This window comes from Zeugodacus cucurbitae, chromosome 4 (assembly GCF_028554725.1).
Source record: "Zeugodacus cucurbitae isolate PBARC_wt_2022May chromosome 4, idZeuCucr1.2, whole genome shotgun sequence".
In the NCBI taxonomy this organism is placed as follows: Eukaryota; Metazoa; Arthropoda; class Insecta; order Diptera; family Tephritidae; genus Zeugodacus; species Zeugodacus cucurbitae.
Window position 1 is genome coordinate 11013794 of NC_071669.1, and position 18030 is coordinate 11031823.

General features: G+C 30.2%; 2 protein-coding genes across 4 annotated transcripts in view; one reads left to right on the forward strand and one right to left on the reverse strand.

The window, feature by feature from the left end:
• Pank1_1 (pantothenate kinase 3) overlaps positions 1-13335 on the reverse strand; it is a 29998-nt gene extending 16663 nt beyond the window's left edge. Inside the window, exon 1 of one of the 3 annotated variants that reach the window (XM_054228562.1) lies at positions 12524-13335. In XM_054228562.1, the coding sequence (XP_054084537.1) occupies positions 12524-12563 (40 nt within the window). In that variant the 5' untranslated portion in view covers positions 12564-13335. Of the gene's footprint in view, positions 1-4542; positions 5160-12508 lie in introns of those variants that run through there. The other 2 variants (XM_054228560.1, XM_011179966.3) reach the window with 2 other exon arrangements.
• A 424-nt stretch (positions 13336-13759) lies between these two features.
• LOC105209566 (charged multivesicular body protein 7) lies at positions 13760-15676 on the forward strand. The gene is made up of 4 exons (XM_011180009.3): positions 13760-14427; positions 14486-14699; positions 14755-14964; positions 15033-15676. The coding sequence occupies exons 1-4, from the start codon at positions 13891-13893 to the stop codon at positions 15527-15529; spliced, it is 1458 nt and encodes a 485-aa protein (XP_011178311.2). The 5' UTR covers positions 13760-13890; the 3' UTR covers positions 15530-15676.
• The last annotated feature ends 2354 nt before the right edge of the window (positions 15677-18030 follow it).

Consider the following 18030-nt stretch of genomic DNA (forward strand, 5'->3'; position numbering starts at 1 on the left):
TTCGTTATAGGGTGGCGTTTTGTGAGGTGAACTTAACTTGAATTATAATTCAAGTTAATAATTATTAATAAATATATCTATGTTTTATCAATATTAAAAATAGAGGTATTCATCCATTGGATGAAATTATGTGAATCAAAATCTATTTAAAAGGTTTTGAATATATATATATAATAATACTTTATAAATGTAATAAAACATAGGGATAAATATACGTCTTATTAACGTATTCATCTTTTCGATGAATTTGCGAATTATGAAATTATATGCCGCACATAAGAGATTCTAATTAATATACGTCTCGTTTATGTATAAAATTGAGGTTTCATCTTTTGGATGAATTTTCCGATTATGAAAATATAAAGGGACCCACCAAAGATTTCTTGCATCCATACATCCATTTGTATAAAATGAATGAAGGAAAGTCCTTTTTGACTTAAATAATTGTTCATACTAATTCAACCACATTTTAGAATAATATTAATCACCACAACATTGAAAAAGAAAGTATGCAGCCAAGGGTCTAAGTAAAAACGTCGCTTTTGGTTTTCAAAAGGATCATTCATTTCTGAGTGAGAAACCGGCGAAGAGTGCTACAGGCATCCATCGAGAAATTTCGGTTCACATAGAAAATACAATAAGAAAAGGAACAGTTGCACTTCGATTCGAAGATGCTGGCTTTAACTGTAGATTGGTACGGAAAAAAACCGAAACGTCGTATTGAATTTGCTCAAGACACAGGTTTTTGACTCAAAATCAGAGACGTTATATATTATTCAGGAGTGAAACAAATATAAAAAGAGTGGATCAGATGTTAAAAAGTACATGCGGTACATTCGCCCCATAATTCGTCTCACCATACCAACTACCAGTTGTAAAGTTCGGTCGGTGGCTCAATAATCGTGTGCGGCTGATTTTCATGGTACGCTGTGGAGTCAATTTATAGTATTGAGGGTAATATGGATTCAATAAAGATCGTTTTGATAACCCAAAATGTAATGCTGCCGAATTATGATCAGTGTTGTGGTAATTTCAACAAAATAATGATCCGAAGCATACTTCTCGGGTTGAAAAAAAGTTTTTTTGAAGAAAATCTGCCACTGTTATGGACCGGCAATCGTCGAGAGCAGACTTAAATCCAATATAATAGCGTTTTTAGACATTCAAATTAATTGATCAATTAAAATTTTTATTGAGAAACCCTTTTTTGACTTTGTTACTGCCGGCTACTCGATAACCGATCAGCTGTTATACATTTTTGTTTTTTACTTTTCATAAGAAGTTGGTAAGTTTCATCAGCTGATTGCTATTTTTCAGCAGCGACATCTACCGCAGCTTTCTTATACCAAAAAATTCAGCCAATCGCAGACAAAGAACGTACATATATCGTACGTATTTGTCGGAGAGTTGCATTCGATTTTCAAATCGATTAAGATTTAATTACAAATAATTATTTTGTATGTTAAATCGATCTTAATAAGCGTTTTAATCGAGCAGAGACCGGTTAATTGATCAATTAGCTCCTGCCTAAAAACGCTATAATATGTTTTAAACGACTTCGACACTTTCTGTCGAACGTTATAGAAGTTTATTACTTTATATTAATACTGTATGACTTTGCATTTGTAATTTTTATGTTTTAATAATTTTTTTGCTTCGTTTTCATTGAATTAGTATTATATGCTGAAAACATCTTCAGTTTATGAAAGAAAGCTTTTTATTCTTGGGTATGTCATACACTCAACATCGTTCTTAATTTTCAAAGGCCTATAGAGTAAATACGTCTTTATAAATGTTGTAATACTTCTAACGTCATTCTCTGACTTATATAAATATGGTTCCAGGGCTACGAATTACCAGGAACAAATCAATTATGTACACTTTGTAAATATATTTTTGTTATACAATAACCGTTATCATCATATGTACACAGTTATAACACACCTCTGTGCAAATAATTATACATGGGTATACAAATACATATTATAGACAAATGTACATATAATGAAATTACTAATAAATACTTAACGACCGCAATGTACTTTGATACAGAGAGCAATAAATATTTTTGCATAATTAAAATTTTTCTTCAATGTACTTTAATATTTATTCACATTTTTTAAAATAACAAAAAAAAAATACACTAATGATCATAGAAATAGAAACACTGTGTAAGTTATCAAAATTAAACCAAGAAAAAATTCAATCTCGATTATTACTAAAATCCGCCATTATAAACAATGTATTAATTTTGCGAAATTCGCCAAAAATCAAATTCGCTCGAAATTCTATGTTTACAAACATACTCAGAGACTCTGGTTGCTGATGATAATCAAATGAAGTGTTGGATAAAATAAACAGGCGAGTTGGAAAATTTCATTCACCAAGCAACAAATTGTATGTAGTAAGTACGTAGCAATTCAAAGCTTCCGCAAGTGCAGTGATTCATATTGATTTTTGTTTAAATTATCATTGAGGCAGCACACGCGTTCAGGCGGTGGCTGCGTGCCGCTGTGAATACAAATAAATAATCATACGATTATTGGAAGTGCACTCATAAGCTTGGTGAGTTTATTTAGGCGAATTTTAATGAATCAATTATGAATGGAGAGGTGTCTGTGTAAATAAGTCTGAGTGGAATTGAACTTTAGTCATAGGAAGCATGCTTTCGCCAATTCGAAACAATACAATTTTTTTTAACTTTTTTATATTTAAAATCATTTCTAGCAGCCTTCACTAGTCTACAAACAGATATCAGAATCTTGAATTTCGTCAAAGAAATACGATTTTTTGGCATAATTCGGGTTTAGCGCCTAGTGGTATGCTATAAAAATTAAACTTTTAGCTATAGCTTTGACAACGAAGAAGTCTCTTAACTTGCTTCAAGACTGACAGAACTAAGCTCATAGTGCCAAAGAAGAAAGATTTTCGAAAACTATTATGGAACTAGTGTATGATACTACAACTACAACACATTTTATACTTCCGCGTATATTTTTATGGCGAATTGTACGGTCAATTAGAGCAATCGATCCTTTGTCAAAGTTTATTGCCACTGATAGTTTTTAAAAATGCTGATACAGGCCTGTGCTTGTGTTGAATTTTTATTCGAATTTTTCGAAATCGGAATGAAAGAAATTCAAATTCGAATTATTTCGAAATTTAAATGATGAAAGAAATTCAAAAAGTGTTTCGAAACTGGTATGATGAAGAAATTCGAATTTTTTTCGAAATCGAAATAATGAATGAGATACGCAAATTATTTCGATATCCCTATTTTTTCGATGTTAAAAAGGTAATTTTTCAATTTTAATTAGCAAATCGAATGGGAACAGCAGACTTCTGAAGATTTTCATCACTTCAATTCCGACAAAAGTGCCTGTTAATGAATGAAATTCGAAAACTATTTCGAAATTGAAATGATGAATGAAGTTCAAAAATTATTTCCAAATCGAAATAATGAAAGAAATTCGAAATTTAAAAAGAAATTCGAAAACTATTTCGAAATTGAAATAATGAAGAAATTCGATTTTTATTCGAAAACGAAATAATGAATGAAACTCGAAACACTTTTTTCGATGTGAAAAATGTGTGAAATTATTAATTTTTAATTAGCAAACCGTATAGGAACAGAATACTGAATGAAAATCATTGCAATTTCGCCTAAAAGTAGTTGTTAATTAATAAAATTCGAAAATTATTACGAAATCGAAATGATGAATGAAATTCGAATAATATTTCGAATCGAAATGATAAATTAAATTCCAAAAGTAATTCGAAATCGAAATGACGAATGATTCGAAAAATTGTCAAAATCGAACTGATAAATGAAATTCGAAATCACTTTTTAAAGGACTAGAAATTATTCATTCTGTTTTAATTAGTAAACCGACAAGACTAAAATGATGCATGATGAATGAAATTCGAATAAAAGTTTCGAAAGTGTTAAAAGGAGTTCTTGGGACAGGAGTTTTATTTGCTAACTTTTCAAACAGTATAGAAATAAAGAACAGAATTGAAGAGAAAATCAATTCCGACGATTAAAATTGCAAAATTTCATGAAAATAAAATTCAAAACACATATTTAAGTTTTTTGAAAAAAAAAAAAATTAGAAATACGCTTTAATTTCACACTGCTATTGATTAAATTTAGTTTTTAATATTTCCACGATCAAGTTCAAACAGGTTATAGCATAGTTGTAGACACTAAGTCGATGTCTTATCAACAACGGCTGACCTTTGTTCGACGGGGGAAAGGCACACTTCGCTCGTGCGCCATGCAGTGTACACATGAAAATTGGAATTGGAATTTCATGAGAGACAAAATGAATTTTTAAAACATACAAATATATGCATTACAAAAGATTATGAATTAAGTGCAGTGGACCTTTGAATTTGAATGCCCTTCAAACAAAGCGGACACAAAGCGAAGCGACGGTTCAACGCCACAAAGTAGGCGCAAGTTGTTGTAATTGCTTTCATTTTCATTTTTATTATTATTTTTTTTTTGTTTTTGGTTTTTTTAACAATTTCAAAACTTACACATAAATTCATCAAGTTCACGATTCAGCTGCTGCGCTGTCACACCATTGGGACACACAACATTTTGCGTTGAAATGCGTTCCAAGGCGTCCGCCCAATGTTGTGCGCGACTATCAGTGGCCGCTGATGAGTCATTGTTGCTATCCAAATGTTTGCGATTGCGCTTATCAGCCGGCAATTCAGCGTCGCCGCATTCTTGTTGTTGTTGTTCTTGTTCTTGTTGCGTAGTTTCGGCCAGCTGTTGTTTCTGTTGTTGTTTGGCAGCTGAAAATTTCCATGAAGCGCGCCAAGAGTTGCGTTTGGTGAGCACGGCGGGCGCTGTGCCATTTGTGGGTGATGGTGATTTTTTATCACCACCGCTGCCGTTGCTCATTTTCGGCGCATTGCTGTAGTTGTGCAATTTGAAAATTTTCAAATTTATGGAATATTTCGAATCTTTCGCGGGCACTTTCATTTTTGTGGTGTTTTTTTTAATAAAATTTAATAAAATATTTTAAATATAAAAAGCGAGTAGCCAAAATGGTAGTTGAAAAAATATCACAGTCAAAATATTTGGAATTAATTTTGATTAATTTTAATTTTTTAAATTATATTTTTTTTTTAATTTCTAAAATTATGTTTTTTTTTTTAATTTTTTAAATTTTAATTTAATGCTTTTTTGTTGGTAAGTATTTTTTACACATTTTAAATGCAACTTTGCGTTGTGGAAATAATATGTTTACAGTTTTTTATTTATTAAAAAAAAATATTTAATTTTTATTTAATTTATTTTAATTTTTATTTTTTATATTTATTGCGCCAAATGAAAAACATTGCTTTCTTTCACTTGCTTTTCAATTATCCTTGCTTGTAAATCCTTTTTCACGAACTTTGTTGTTTTTGTATTTTTTTTTGTTGTTGTAATTTTCCACACTTTAGACTTTCACAAAATATCATATAAGAAAAAGGAAAAATTTCGCCAACGTTTCTCGCGATCTATGCTATTCCATCCAGCGTTTCTAATGCCACTTAGTATTTATACACGCTTACATGTTGTGTTAGCGTTTAAGCGTAGCGCGATTTCTTTTATTTTTAATTTTTATTTTTTTTTTCCAATTTCTTTCACTCAAAGTCACACCGTTTGAAACACGTTTGTTGTCGATCAACCAAATGGCCAAAGTGGTAAAGCAAAAGACGACTGTTCGCGAGCGCGCGTGCTGAACATTTGAATGCGCAACGATCATGGCATGCCTGGGTAAGCCGGGCACGCTCGCACCAAACTATATATATATATATATATGTATATGTATAAACAACTTACATATTTATATATATATACATGGAAATATATACATTAGCTTATATACATTTTTAGTTATTCAAATAAGTACACAGCGTCAAAATGCTTACAAGCACACATACACATATATACAACAGACACACGGTAAAAGTGAGAGATTAAGCAAAATAGCCGAAAGAGCGTGAGCGCGCCCAAGCAAATAGTCAGACGATTTTACATGTCGCTTTAACGAGTGATATGCACTGGATATTTGTTGGCTGCTTGCTGTATCGTTGGTTCTTCCTTAAAAAAATGAAAAAAAAATTGTGTATATCGCTTTTCCACAGCTATGTAGACAACATTTTCCTCATACATATACCCATACATACATATGTACATACAAATATGTATGTAAGTACTCAAAAAATGTTATGTATGCATGTTTACATTTCTACTTGCTCACCTTTGAGGTGATCGGGTTTGGCAAAAGTTGTTGTTGTCTAAACAATGAAGATATCAGAGTTAATGACACAATTGTGCACTGGTTTGGTTGGAACTGAGCTAGTTGTTTGTTACGTTGTTGTTTCCAGAGGGAAACGAAACGTGAGTAACGAAGAAATATCAAAACATGAAAAAGAGTGTCGGCATGGTTAAAGGAAAAATGGTATTTGGGGTTATAACATACATTTTTGAGGGTATATCGAGTGGTGTGCGTGCACTTGTTGTTGAGTGAGATACCAGCTGCTTGGATATGGTTAGAAAATTTTGATGTCTCAATAATACATATTTTCTTAAAAAAATGCAGGTGGCTGGATCAAAGCAGGTTTTGTGACGTTTCAATAGTTTTCATACATATTTGTATGAAGTGATTTATTTGTATATTTGTAATGAAAAAAATATAAAAAAAAAATGAAAATCATACAAATGAGTGTAGTTCATTTTTTTAAGGTTAGAAAAAAATCTAAACAGTTGGATGCAGGTGATGAGGATGTGGATATACAATATTGTGCAAAACATATGCAACTGGCAAGAATACAGGTTGTTTTCTCAGTTGGTTTATGGAAAAATTTTAAAAGAATATAATTTTTTTATTATATAATATAACTTTTATAAACTTTATTTTTGCATATAACATAAATTTTCAAATCAACTATAATTTTAAAATTACAAAAATCTCAAAAGCAATTCCGAAAAACCAAAATTATTCAGTAAAATTTTTTTATTTAATTTAAATTAATAAAAAATATAATTTAAATTAAAAGAAATAATTAAAAAATAGTAATTAAACAAAATTAATTAAAAAATAATAAAGAAAAAAAAATAAAAAATAATAATTAAAAATATATTAAAAAAATAATAATAATAATAAAATAATAAAAAAAAATAATAATAACAAAATAATTAAAAAAATTCATTTTAATAAAAAAATAATATATAATTTAAAAATATTCATGTCAATAAAAAAAAATTAAAAATAATAAGTAATTTTTTTTTAATAATAATATTTTTTTTTATTATTTTTGGCAACTTTTTCTCTTATTTATTCATTTAGTGCTCACACAGACAAAAATTCACTTTGCATAGTGGTTCCGCCCATAGGCCAAAAATCAAAAAATCCGTCTCACGATTTTTTATCAAAATGTATACAGATGTCTTCTAAATTGTCCAAACTTCCGATTTACAAACAAGATTTTCCTAAAAATCTAACGGTACTTTGTAAAAATAGAATTAAACGCATGAATACCTGTATTTTTTTAAAGCACATCAAAATTTTTTTTTAATTTCGCAGCAAAAACGAACTTCCATTTGTTCTGGTAATTGTTCAGGTTAACGACTCAAGATTATTTTTAATGGATTTTGAAGTTAAAGATAATTATTTTAACTCGTGAAATTAATTAAGACTAACATGATTTGTGTTTTTAGTGAAATAAGTGTTTTATATCAACTATTCTTTTTGTATCTTTTTTGATGCGTCTTCTATTTGTTTATATAAAGTTTTAATTGTGTTCCACCGCGATCCCCCTTAAATTATATTTTATATAGTATTTAGCAGAGTCTTAAGGTAATTAAAGTGTTGAAGTCGGGTGCGGAAAGTTGCGGATATATTAAATTGTATTTGAATTAACTATTTTTAAGTTAAAATTCATTATAATTTGGCTAAAAAAGCTTGGGAAAAAAGGATAAATCGTCATTAATTCAATCTGTGTACGGTTTACTAGAGATGACATTATAAGTTTTGGTTCTAATTATAATGGCTGTTGAATGGCAGTGAAAAATTGAACTCTATTAAATTGGTTGATAATTTGCTTTTTCCATACATGATTTTTTTTATATGATATTATTCTTATAGGTTGAATGTGGGGGTTGGATGGGGGAAACTATAACGACAAATCATGTTCAGCTTGTTTATCGTTTTCTTAAATATTTTTACAAAGCCTTACTGAAAGTTTTGACACTCCAACTATAACCATGAGAAGTATTTTTGCGCATCATTGCCATATAATGGCAATTACTGTTCTATGGGAGCTATAGGACCTAGTAGTCCGATGGGGCCAATTTTTTTATTATAAATTTAAAATATTTTTCTAGATTTTTGGTGAAAATTTCATAGCGATATCTCAACGGGAAGTATTTATGACCGCGCCTTCATACAAGCCGAACCACTGTGTTTTGTCATTGTTGTAGCAACTACAAATTCCAAATACAGTGGAATTTCCATAACTCGAACTCTTGATGGCAATAACATTTAGAAATCACATTTAATACAATTTTCCTACCATAACTGAAATTTCCTTAACTCGAACTCTTGAACTGGCAATCTAAGCCAAATTTCATAAAAATTTCCTTCCATAAATCGAACTTTTCGACCAGGGCATAATACAAAATTTAAAATTTTACTATCGAGGCAAAATTCTAAAAGAGTCCTCTATATCGTATGGAGGCGAACAAAAAATACGAAAATTACAGAATAAATGTACATAAAACTGTTTGCGAAGTAAATAATTAAAATTAGGTATAAATCTATATTTTACAGCTTTTTGAAAAATTGTATGTTTTAATGAAACTTTCAATAACTCGAATTCTCTCTAACTCGAAGTTTTTTTTGTGGATTATGGTGATTCGAGTTAGGGAAGTCCAACTGTAGTTTTATGGAATATTGCTAAGTTGACAAACGTTGTTTGTTTGTTTATAAAAATGCGTTCCAATTAAGTAGATATGACTTTTGTAAGCACGAATTTTATGGAAACTGAAATATTAATAATATTTGCGCGCACAAACATGCTGTAAATTTCAATTGCTAAATGACCTATATGCATATTTTATGAACAATACTGTATGAGGATTGAGTGATATCATAACACACTCCCTAAATGATATAAACAAAGATCTGCGACAATATGGAAATATATAAGCACTACATTAAAAATAAAATAATATAAAAAATATGATAAAGTACACTTAAATTTTTTTTACTTTATATTTAAGAGCAGTGATAAGTTGGCTTTTTAAATCATGCACCTATAATCCAACATTAATTAGGCACAAATGTTTAACATCCGCATGCACATTTTGAACTCTAATACTTTAGCAAGATAAGAAGGATAGATCATAGCCGAAATGTTTGCCATTCATGCAAGCAAAATAGCAATTCACGTGAAAATCAGCCAAAATAATTGCATTGTTTTGAACTCTGCCATTGGGGCTTATCAAGAGCATGAAGCACATGGTAATTGGTGCTCGGTTGTAGGTGTTGAATAAAGACTAATTAAAATAAAATATTTGTTGCTAAGCATGATATAAAAATTAAATTTAAAAGTAATGATTTTAAACAAAATTATTTAATATGAAAAAAAAGTTTCTAACGGTACATACAGGGTATATGTAAATGTAACTACTAGGGCTCTTAAAATTATTCGAACCACCTGAAAATGAATTTTAACCGATTAATACGATTCAAATTGTTGTAACATTGCGGTAATTCAAATAAAAAACAATAACGGTAAACCTGCGCCGGTTTATTTTGGCACTCGACTCGTCAAAGAAAATAATATTGTTCAAATCTAAATTTGTAAATTAAATAAAAATAAAAAAAATTAAAATATAATTAATAAAAATTAATTTTCTTATCTAATGATGGAGAGTGTAAAACCATAGATAAGCAATTACATAGCTCTGGGTACTCAAGTACCTAGATATGTTTTATGAAGGCTAATTACTTTGCTTTTATTTCATTTTTAAGCTTTTTTTATACCCTGAACAGGGCATATTAAGTTTGTCACGAAGTTTGTAACACTCAGAAGGAAGCATCGGAGGCCCTATAAAGTATATATATAAATGATCAGTATGTTGAACTGAGTCGATTTAGCCATGTCCGTCTGTTAGTAATGAAAATTTTTGGAAAAACTCGACGTCATTCGAGAGCTATATATATGTAGAATATTTGTTCAAAATTTCAAAACGATCGATGCAGTAGTTTTTTCAGTAGGCTGGTCACCAACTTTAAAAATGACATTTGGGAAAATCGATTCAAAGTTTTGTACACTCAGCGCAGTTAGCTGGAGGTACCGTTATTCAACCGGCTGTAACTTCGTTAGTTTTTCTCCGAATGACCTAAAACTTTCACACAATATTCTTGAGATGTTGATGGTTCAGAAAAAAAAATGAAAAAAAAGTTGTCTGTATATTTACGAACTAGTCCTTCAGTTTTTAAGATATCGTTTTGAAATTTTGCAGATGTTATTTTCTCTCCAAGAAGCTGCTCATTTGTCGGAACTGCCGATATCGGACCACTATATCATATAGCTGCCATACAAACTGAACGATCGGAATCAAGGGCTTGTATGGAAAACTTCCGCATTTGACGTGGTATCTTCACGAAATTTGGTGTGAGTTATTGTTCATAGAAATAATTTAATCTCCGAAAAAATTGTTCAGATCGGTTCACTATAGCATATAGCTGCCTTACAAACCTAACGATCGGTATCAATGGCTTGTATGGAAAGTCTTCGCATTTGACGTGGTATCTTCACGAAATTTACATGAATTACTGCTTAAGGTAATAATATAATCTCCGAAGAAATTGTTCAGATCGGTTAAATATATAACCTTAATGTTTCTAGCAAACAACCCGGCTAAAAAGAATTAGTAAAATGTTTTCTTTTTTTTACTTACTTTTTCTTACGTCTTTAGATTTGCTTAAACACATAGTTACTAAAGTAAATGCACCTGTGAAGGGTATATTAACTTCGGTACTGCCGAAGTTAAGGTTTTTTCTTGTTAAGCTTTTTTTTGGAATAGACATTGCACGGACACATGATAAAGTTGGATGGCTATACGATAAATCAAAAAACTATTTTCAACAATACTTTGTCGGACTATTCGTGTAAAAATTAGGATAATTGAGTTTTAACCTGTCTTTTATGTATTAATAATGTTCTTTTATTATTTAATTTTATAATTATTTTTTAATATTGTTATTATTTTTCAATATTTGGTTATCTATAAAATATTTACTGAACCAGCTCAAAATTGCTGAGTTATTGTTTATAATAAATGTGTCTGGTAAAATTCTGTTGATACGAAATAATCACAATGGTCAGCAATGTTGATTTTATTATTAATTGCATTTTTTTGTGCACAAAAATTATTATAAAAAAAACAAATTTTTGCAAAAATGAAAATTTGCGTGACTTTCATATTTGAATTTTGAATTTCACGCATTTCACACAGTTACTGTAATTGGAATAAAAATTGTAAAATTTACTATTATTTATTTTATCTAAACGTCGTTGAGTACCGCCAATATGAGCTGTAGGGTGATAAAATCATACGATACGGCGGCTCATTTTAATATGTTTACATACGAACAACGCGAACGCAGATTTCTATACACACACACACACATGAACAAACAAATTAATACGATTGAGTGTTGGCTAATCAACGAAAGTGGCTCGCATGATACTGAACGTCTATAGGTTTGCTCTCTTTAGCCTTCTACGCATATTACTGCATTGATGGTCGATAGTTTATTTTACGCGTGTTTCGAGGTACTGTATTACGGAATTTACAAGGGTTTAGAGGGTAAATATTTAAATTAAATAACTTTAATGATATTCAGCTATGCAGGTGTGTAGATTTGTAAAGATGCCCAGGTTTCTATAAAATAGCTTTGTTTATGTGTTAGAGTTTTTTTTTAACGAATAACAGATAGCACATTTGCTATCCCGACACATAAATTATATAAACAAACTATAGTTGATCATAAGAAAACACTTTCCAATCGGAAGCATCCCTAAAGTGAAAACTTATATTTCAAATTAATTGTGAGAATGGATTCTGATCAATTTAGAAATTACCATTATTTAAATATTTAAATCACATTGTAAGCGCATCTATACAAATGCTCAAGAGTATCTCGAATTCCCCAATTGTATATGTAAATTTACTTTTATTTACAGTTTCTGTAATTTTTGAGCAGAGCTTTATTGTATCCTTGATGAAAAGTGTCATTCACAAATTTTCGTTGCCTGCATTTAGGCGCATATGAATATAAATTATGCATTCGAAGTTATACACATGTCTGCATGAATGCAACGAATGCACATAACAAATTTATTTATCATTATTTGTATCTGAATATTTCTATACTATAAACGTTTGTATTAATGAATATTGAAAATTTGAAAACAATGTGTTGATACATACTTTTTAAATGCTTACCTTTAGCTAATTGCGATCTTAGCATCTTTTCGTCTTGCATTTCGTTGCAATTAACTTGGTTAACAAGCTTGTTGATCTACCAGTCCAAGCCTTTTACAGAACCGGCGTGTGTTAATGTTTATATTGCAAACGCAACAATGCTTTGTAGGCATGCAATATGTAACCGCACAGATGACGTCGTTGCTTTATACTTGATTTGTTTTCGTATTATGTATGTACGTACGTTGGTAATGACTAAAGTTTTCACAAAACAAATCACAATAATCACAAGCTCAATGAACAAGTCTTGTATGTAAATAAACGCGCACAATACACTTGCAGTACGTTGTACACAAAAGCTATTTTTCTGCTTTTAGCTGGAATGGCATACATTCGATACTAATATGTGTATGCATAAATATGACGCCAGTTTCTTATCAGTCGTAATAAAATGATTCAGCGCGGTTTATTATGGCTTTTATGTAGCCGGAGCACAAGTAGTTTTCTATTTGCGTTTATGTGGTTTTCTTGTTGCTTCACATTGATCGTCTTGGCGGTGACAGGCCTTCGTAGTGTGTCTGTTTACTTGCGAAAAACAAGGAATGAATAGATCACTGCTGGTAGACAGGTAATGTTTCAAGGTTATGTCCTTCTGCGGGAAATCGACTAACGAATGCAACAATTTATTGAAACAATTTTATATGCTGATTTTGCTACGCATATATGTAACGTTTTTCTTATTTGTTGGTGGAAAACTTTCACACAAATTTTACGTTTTCACTCGCACCCACGAATTTTCCAATGAAAGTAAGAAACACGATGACAATTGACCCTATAATTGACAGTAATCAGTTGGACGGACTTTTGTTTGTATCGTTATTTTTATTTTGTTAGGCTGTGTTCACTGCACTTGGTTTTTTTCTATCTAATCTTTAAAATGATAAAATATTTTTAATGTTGTGCAAATACATCTTTTTTATTAAAACTTTATTTATTTTTTTTCGAATATTTATTTTTAATATTATACTGGAATATATTTAAGAAATTAAAAATATTTATTATGGTTGCTATTTCTTTATTTTGATTTTAATAATCTTCAGAAACCTTTAAAATAGTAATTAATGCTAATTAATATATTTTTAATATATATATAATATTCTTTTAAAACTATACCAACATATTAAAAGTCAGAAATATTAAAATTGATTTAAAAAATATTACAAATTTAAGTACTTACAAAACAACCCTGCTATTTCAAACAAACGTCATTTGAGAAACATTAAAAATAGTTCTATGAGTACGCAATTGGACAAAATAATAAACAAAGCGCAATTAATAACATAAAACTAAACTAAATTATTAAAACAAATTGTCATTATACCAATTAAATGTTTTCCGCAACCTCCACACCTTTAAGGACACCAACTAAGGATCAAAATGCCAATAACAGCAGCTCGAGTAAAGAGCATGACAATTCTTCAGAAAGCAGTAATACCTTTCCATATCCAGCTTGCTGGAAGGATGATGCCCGCATGATTGTGCTATTATCACAATTTCGTGTGCGTGAAGTGAATCCAGAAAACTACGATTCAAAATTAAAATTTTGGCAAGATATGATTGCGCTGTATTGCGAACACACAGGCACTGGCTGCTTTTGCAAACGCGATCTGCAACACACATTTGCGCGCGGTGATCGCATACCCTCTGGGCTGGACACAGTTTTTAGCGAGATGCTGCATGCCAAGAAAATACGTACACGTGCTGACTTTGAATATGATCCTGAGAATACATGGAGCGGTTGGGCAATGAATAGTTTTGTAAAGCGTCCAATATCGTGGGGTTGGCAAACCTTGAAGAGCAAAGTGGGACTGCAGGCAGTGCGCGATGCAGGCTTATTGGAATATGTGCACTTAGAGGTTATGAAGGTTGGTGTTTGGAAACAAATATCATATGTATATGCATATTTAAAGAATTTTATTATAGAAATTTTGCAAAGAATTGCAACAAAATGTGCTGCTAAAGCATGAGGGCGAACTGCTGCATTATGAAAACTTCAGAGAACTTTCGAATGCAGTTTTGGCACTTAAAGAAGATTGCCTACTTTTATGTCTGCACGTGCTGCATTGTCAACGCAAAATTGGACTAGAGTATAAAACAGAGGATAAAGAACAACAACTACACTTGATCAAAATACCTGGTGAGTAAAATATACAAATATGATTCAAAGTTTTCATTGAAGCGACCATTTTCAGCAAAAACTGATACAAGCATTGAAATCACTGAGACTGATCGTGCCATACACAACCTTAAAATGACACAAGCCAGCCTGCGCACACAATTGGAAAACTTGGAGGAGGATTTAAAGGAAAATGATGAGAAAGCACGTCAATATATAAAAGAGAACAAACGTCAATTGGCTAAGACTTATTTGCGCAAGAAACATTTAATCGAGAAAAATCATGGTGGGTTATATAGAAATTATTATTATAACAAATTTTTAAAACAATTTTTGCAATATTTTATACTTTAGAAAAACGTAGCATAGCTTTACACAATATCGAAACGCTCATCACTAGCGTCGATGAGGCACAAAGTCATGGCCAAATACTGGATGCTTATAAGATTGGCTCCAAGGCATTACAACAGGCGCTTAACGATTCTGGTTTGAAATACGATAATGTCGATGAAGTTATTGCCGATGTGCGTGATACCATGGAAACACACCAAGAGTTACAGGATACACTGGCCAATGTCGGTATATCAGATATTGCCGCGGGTGGCGCCGAACTCAATGACAATGATGCTTTGGAACGTGAATTACAACAAATACTCGGGCAAACGGGTCAAACGCCTGTCAAACCCATAATTACAAGTGATAATAACAGGTTAAGCAAGTCAACACCCAGCAGTGCACCGAAAACTCAAATAACCGATGCAGAACTTTTGGCTATGTTGGAGGGGCTGGAAGTTGAAGAAGGTTCACCGCATAAAAGCGTGGCGAGCGTACGCACTGCTGTTGGTGAATGAGTGACCCAACAACAATACGTTGCTATTATAGTAGGAAGTTTTTAGAAAAAAAATATATTTGATTTAAAATAAGGGGGAATGTTTTTAAATTGTTTATGTTGTAGAAAAATAAATGTCAAAATTAAAACAAATTTATTGTAATTTTTACTTTATGTTTATTTGCTCTCAATGTTGTTTACATAAAAACTCTTGCCGGATTTGAAATTTTTATTTGTATACAAAAGACATACGCCATCAACTCCTTTCTTTTAATACTTGCTTTAATTTAATTTTAAGTTACATAATAATTGATATTCGAAATTATTAATTTAAATTTTTGTTTTAAATATATTTTTCTATTGTAAGATTTATTATGTTCAAAATTATTTTTTTATTAAATCGTTTTTAACAAAATTCATTAAAAAATTCATATTTTTTATTTACTTCAAAATTTAACTTATTTATTTGCTGTTGCTGCAAAAAAATATAATTTGATGTCGGAGAATATGAATGTTGAATTATTGATAAATAATTGAATGGTCAGAGAAAAGTAGTTGTAAATAATTTATATAAAAAATATTATATTTATATAAAAATTGGTATTTACCTGCTTGATTTAATAATTTTTTTTCTTAATTTCAAGTAGTGTTCCAAAAGTAAGGTTAGGTGTTACGATTCATATTAAAGCTTCAGGGGGAAATATTATAATAGGAAATATGTAAGTATGTTTTTTATTGGTTTATATATTACTTTTTATGACGATTGGATCAACTTCAAGCTTTCCAACTTCCTTAAGGGGTTAGGGGTAGTCAGAGACACGAAATAAGCAGAATTTTCAGTAATTTTTTTTTGCTATTAAATCATATTATTTTACAAATGTAGTAATATGGCATTATTACACAATGTTTTGACTTGAAGACACGAAAATTAAAAAAAAAATAATAATTTATAATTTCCAAAATAATGGCTGCTTGTGTTGATCCAGTTAGAAACAAAGGTCCTTGCGGTGATTATCATAAGGCATTGGAAATTCATCTAAAATCAATCGGATAAGAAAAATTAGTTTTATAAATAGATAATTGTGAGCCTTGTCGATGTTTTTTTGTTTTTTTTTTCCAAAAATTAACAAATTGGCGACCTTAGGAAATTTTTTCTAGATTTTAGGTCTAAAAAATCGAAATTTTGAAAAAAAAATTCTTCGATCAGACCTGACTTTATTATGTACATATTCTAAAAGCTGTATAAATTTTATTAAAATTTACTGAGTGGTTTTCGATTTACAATTGTCACCAGTTCAAAAAACAAAGTTTTGAGAAAAACATATTAAAAGTTTCACACTAGCGTTTTGGAGTACCCGAGCGCTCTTCGTTATTTGTCGAATAACTCAAAAAGTAATTATCGGATCAAATTTTCAGAGAATATTTTAAAGATAATGCAACGAAAATACTAAAAAAACTTGATTTTTTTGAAAGTCCTGACTACCCCTAACCACTTAAATTGTATGAGAAGTATTTTTGCAGCTCTCACATACACTTATCCTTATGCTTAGCGATCATAAATATATAAAAGTATATATAAAACTAAAAAAATGCTATATTTTTGATAGGAATTTAAATGATAGGTTTATTAATCGAAAAACCCGTTATTGGTAATAAGAAATAGTTAATAAAAAAAAATTAAATAATAATTGCTGTTTTCAGATAAATTTATTTAACTCCAACAAAAACAATTTATTAAATATAAAAATAAACACTATATTATACGAAATACAGCTACGTTGAAGCTTACAGAAGAAGAAAAAAAAATTATAGCAGACTTTTTTGGTAGTGGGAATTTTTGATTCAGCAGAGTTCTTACTTGCAATATAGCCAATAATTACGATTGTTTAAAAAAAGGTTGCAAAAAATCGTTTTCGAAAAAGTTTTGAGTAACGAAAAACTCAGAATTTCCAAAAAAAAAATTAAATATAAAAAAATGTTTTTTGTAAAATTAATTCAAAATCTGTTTGTATTTAAATTGTTAAAATGCAATTGTTGCATACTTTTAGGCGGAAAAGCAATAGCGGCGCAATAAACCAAATAAATGTTATTAAGTATGTAAATAATTAATATAATATTATATTTAACATGAACCCACGTTGAGGCCTACAGAAGAAGAAGTAGTCATAGCAGACTTTGTTGGTAGGGGTAATTTTTGATCTAGTAAATTTCTGTTATCTAAATTTAAAATAAGAAAATTTAATATTATTAATATTTTTTATATTATTTAATAATTTATTAGGTCTACAACTTTGTTTCCGCCGTTTTCCAATAGATGTCTCTAGGGTCAAGCACTGGTCGATTAAATCGATTTTTTTGTATTGATTTTGGACATTTGTGTCAACATTAACCTAACAAAATATTTGTAGAGATCTGTTTGCATCCCAAACTTATTCTCAACTGAAAATGTCACTTTTTGAGCCGAATTCTCGACATTTGCGGGAAATTTTGCTTTTCAATTCCAAAAAAAATGCGGCTGAGGCT

Excerpts from the sequence above, each read along its gene's own strand:
- LOC105209566 (XM_011180009.3), top strand. The coding sequence starts at position 13,891 with ATGTTTTCCGCAACCTCCACACCTTTAAGGACACCAACTAAGGATCAA. Across the intron at positions 14,428-14,485 it reads TGCACTTAGAGGTTATGAAG|AAATTTTGCAAAGAATTGCA; the intron begins GTTGGTGTTTGG and ends ATTTTATTATAG. Across the intron at positions 14,965-15,032 it reads TTTAATCGAGAAAAATCATG|AAAAACGTAGCATAGCTTTA; the intron begins GTGGGTTATATA and ends TTTATACTTTAG.